Source organism: Acanthopagrus latus, chromosome 24, assembly GCF_904848185.1.
Source record: "Acanthopagrus latus isolate v.2019 chromosome 24, fAcaLat1.1, whole genome shotgun sequence".
NCBI classification, from domain to species: domain Eukaryota; kingdom Metazoa; phylum Chordata; class Actinopteri; order Spariformes; family Sparidae; genus Acanthopagrus; species Acanthopagrus latus.
The window spans coordinates 15,628,539-15,632,721 of record NC_051062.1 but is presented as its reverse complement, the minus strand read 5'-3'; the positions used below and the strand labels follow the sequence as shown (position 1 = coordinate 15,632,721).

General features: G+C 47.1%; 1 protein-coding gene across 1 annotated transcript in view; it reads left to right on the top strand.

Annotated features, from left to right (window-relative positions):
• Positions 1 to 3,752, top strand: part of LOC119015530 (BCL-6 corepressor-like) — a 33,364-nt gene extending 29,612 nt beyond the window's left edge. Inside the window, exon 13 of the mRNA XM_037091599.1 lies at positions 1,861 to 3,752. Within this exon, the coding sequence (XP_036947494.1) occupies positions 1,861 to 3,382 (1,522 nt within the window). The 3' untranslated portion in view covers positions 3,383 to 3,752. The remainder of the gene's footprint in view (positions 1 to 1,860) is intronic.
• The last annotated feature ends 431 nt before the right edge of the window (positions 3,753 to 4,183 follow it).

Here is a 4,183-nt window from a genome sequence, read left to right as displayed (position 1 = left end):
ACGGTTCAGGTTGTTTGTGTGTGGGGGGAGTTACCCCTGTAACCAACTCGTCAGGAGAAAATAAATCAACAGAAACTTTGTTAATTTCTTAGTATCTTATGAAATTAAATCTCCACGTGAAGCAGTTTGGAGAACGACCAGCATCCAGCTGACTGAACATCAGCACTGAGCATCACTGATGTAAACACAGAGTCCAAAGATCCGGCCAGAAGCCTCGATGTCGCCAAGATGTGGACACACAGTCTGAGTCTTACGGTGCCTTCAGTGGAAACACGAAAACAACCTCCGACACAGAAAAGTCCAACGGTCAAGTCAGAAACTCTGACATTTCATGTCTTTACTTAAACTTCAACAGGTTTATGATAGCCAGCTAGCTAGTTGAGCAAAATAGTAGCGATTATATTTGCTAGTTGTGAAGAAAAAGGAGCAGGAGACAGTGAAACAACAGAGCTGCTGGAGGTGTCGGACCGAGTGGTCGAGGTGTGTTGATGCTGAACGAAGCAAAGGAAGAGACGACGCTGCACACACGCTTCCCTCATTCACACCATCTCCTCACACTCACACGTTCTTTCTCCGTGTTGTTCTAACACATCTCCCTCTTTTTCACACTCACTCACACACAGTCCAATTAAGGTGGTGGAAAGCCAGCTTAGAAAAGAGAGGAGGAGGAGGAGGAGGAGGAGGAGGAGGAGGAGGAGGGAGCGAATGAAGGGTAACGTGAACAAGAGAGGAAAAAAAATCCTCGGAGGAGGAGATGGAGAGAAAAAAAGAGAGAGATAGATAAAGGCAGGACAGACGGGGAGGTCGTTAACGAGGGTTGCATCGCCGTGGCGACGCAGCTAATTGGCTTCCACTTCGTCTTCCTCCCCTGTCGCTGTTCTCCTCCTCTCTCTTTCTCCTCCTCGCTCGCTCTCTCATTTTTTTTCCTCTCGTGTCTGATGTAGTATTAATGGCTCCTCCTGGGTACAAGGCCACGACACACACACACACACAGTCACACACAGTCACACACACACACACACACAGTCTCACACACACACACAGTCACACACACACACACACACACACACACACACACACAGTCTCACACGCACACAGTCTCACACACACAGTCTCACACGCACACAGTCACACACACACACACACACACACAGTCACTCACACACACACACACACACACATTTCATTGGGTTGTTTAACATTCCAGCAGCAACTGGCTTTAAAGCAACATGTGGCCTTGTGTGTGTGTGCGTGTGTGTTTGCCCTTGACACACACACACACGCACGCACACACACACACATTGACAGACATTGTGAATCAGTAACAGCTCCACTGATGTCGAGGCAGAATGTATATAAGAGAAACTGTCCGTCCGACTTCTCTCTGATTTTCGTTCTCTGTCCATATTTTTGCACGTGTTCTGGAGCACATGGAGAAAAGGAAGCAGTACCACCAGAACCCAACAAGTCCAAGTGTTGGTTTCTGGCTCAGTGAGCGTGTTGAACCAGTGGTGGAGCCGATCAGTGGGAGAAATCCCTCTGATTGGCTGTTCAGTGTATGAGAAAACTGTTGTTTACAACATTTTGTCAGACACTCTGGCTGCTTCATGGTGACAGCGGTTTGTTTACCTGCAGTGCAGAGTTCTCATGTTCCACTAACTGACACTTCTCACACAAGTAAAAAACACACGAGCCGGATGCAGTCAGCCGGAGTCTCTGCGGTGTGTTCAGGTGCAGTTTCTTTGGCTGAGATGCTGTCGATCTCTGTTGGTTCCACTTGTTTCCACTGGTGCTTTAGAGACATAACCAAGATGTCCAAATTCAGTAAAAACTCTCTCCTGTCTTCTCTCTTTCCTCCAGCCTCAGGAACTGGCTCCTCCTTTCCGACGTCCTTGCTCGTCTGCGGATGACGTCACGGTCTTTTCGGCGTCTCTTCCCGCAGCTCAACGTGCAGTCTATCCCTGAGGATGAGTTCTACCGGCAGGCGTCCCTGTCGCAGCTCCTCACAGGTCCAGATGAGCAGGAGCTGGCCTCCTTCAGGCCAGACGTCAAGGACCCTTTGGAGCTGGTGGAGGCCACCCCCGAGCTGGCCGGCATGCTCGGCTCTTCCCTTGAGTTTGTGGACACTCGTTGGGACTCTCTGGAAGGTTCGCCACCTCCAACGCCTCCTCCACCACCGACGCCAAGACCACCACCATCTCAAAGACTGTTGCTAAGACCACCACAACGTATTCCACCATTATTACAACCTCAGAGCCAAGCGGCTACAGAAGCTGGTGCTGAAGTGGACGTTACATTGCAAAACAAGAGTTCAGACTCTGGACAATTCCAAGGACCTAAAACTCTGGGATTTTCTCCTCCGGCAGCTAAAATAGAAACCAAAATAGATGCTAGCATGTGGGAACCACAACAGCTCGTAAGTAAAAATGCTGGAGTTCCAATTCCTACAAAGTCAAACATGACGATGAATGCTAAAGTGTGGGAACCACAAAGACAACAAAGAAAGAATATCGCGATCTTTAAATCTGTTGATCAGGACTCTAAAATTGACTCGAACTTGGGGGAATGGCAAAGACAACTGAGTAAGAACATTACGAGTGTTAATTCTGTGAATTCCTACTCTAACATTAACTCCAGTTTGTGGGAGCTGCAAAGACATCAAAGTAAGAAAACTTGGATCAGTAATTCTGCTAATACAGACTCTCAGATCGTCTCTGGCTTGTGGGAACAGCAACGGCAACCAAGTAAGGAAACTGGGATCGTTAGTTCTGCTAATCCAGACACGAAATCGAACTGGGAACAACAACTGCATGGAAATAAACCCACTAGGAACATTCCCGTCAAGCCCGACGTGGCAGTCGGTGCTGCCACATGGGAACCACTGCGACTACGAAGCAGGAGTGCTGTGAATTCTGACACCAAAGAAGAATCGGCCCAGTCAGAACCACAACAAATACAAAATAAGAACACTGCTAATTCAGCAAACACTAACGGTACAATGGATGCTAATACATGGAAAAGACAAAATCAAGGGAGTAAGACCGGCAGAGTTTTGGACTCCACAAACCCAGGTGATTCAGCTGAGGGTCGTGTTTGGGAACCACAGCAACTGCGAAGTAAGAATTCAGAGCTCACCAGCCCGGCGGTGGATGCTAACATGTGGGAGTGCCAGGGAACAAAGAGAGCAGGCGGCACCAGTGACAACCAAGGCCAAGGAGCTAAGACCATAAAGATGGACGCTGCCTGGCAAAGGAACTTGAGCAACGTCAGAGTCCACATCAGGGATCTTGGGATGAAAGTGGGCGGAAGCATCCGGAGAGACGTAAAGAAAGAGCAGGCGAAGGCGGCTGGGAAAGGCGCCGGGGTTCAAACAAGGTCTTGACGACACTCTGAGAAAGAGCAACAATACAACAGTCCATAAAGAAAATGAACAATTTTACACACAAACACGTGTGAATATTGTAAATGATCAGGCTCATGTGAACAGTTCATCCTCTGTGGAGACACTGTGACAGTATCATGTGTATGTAAACTGTAAATATCTGTCTTTTTAATTCATCAGTGCAGAAGTCACTGTTGTTGAACTGGTTGTTTGTAAATGCAGTCTGGTGTAAATACGGTGCAGTTCTGTTGATGTGGTTTGTTGGTTGGGAGGTGGTTTGTTACCTTTGTGTGTAATTTTGTATCCAGCATCCTGTCGGCTTTCATCACCAAAATATTTATTGTCCAATAAACATAAAGAATAACAAAAATGCCTGAACACGTCTGAATTCAAGAACCAGCAAGTTAGCAGGCCTTGCTAACCGTGTCTGTGTTTCAGCTAACTGGTTAGTTTCTTAGCATTACACGTTTACTGCTAACACGATATTATATGTAGTTGTCATTCTACACTTGCTAGCATGGGCATTGCTGTAGCATAGAGGTTCCTTTAAACCTGTTAGCATTACAGATGAATATTGTCCATCTACTCACCACTTGTAGCATTAATGTTCCAGCTAACTGGGTTTATTAACTAACTAGCAAACCAGCTGCAGGTGAACAAAGTGCTGACAGATGTTTCCTTCAGTGTGTGAATGTTGAACAGCCTCTAATTAAAAGCGGCGCAGTGAAACGAAGCAACATTTCATTTGGACCGGACGGGAAATTAAACGCACCGATTGGCCCGCCGGCCTGTGAGAGTGTT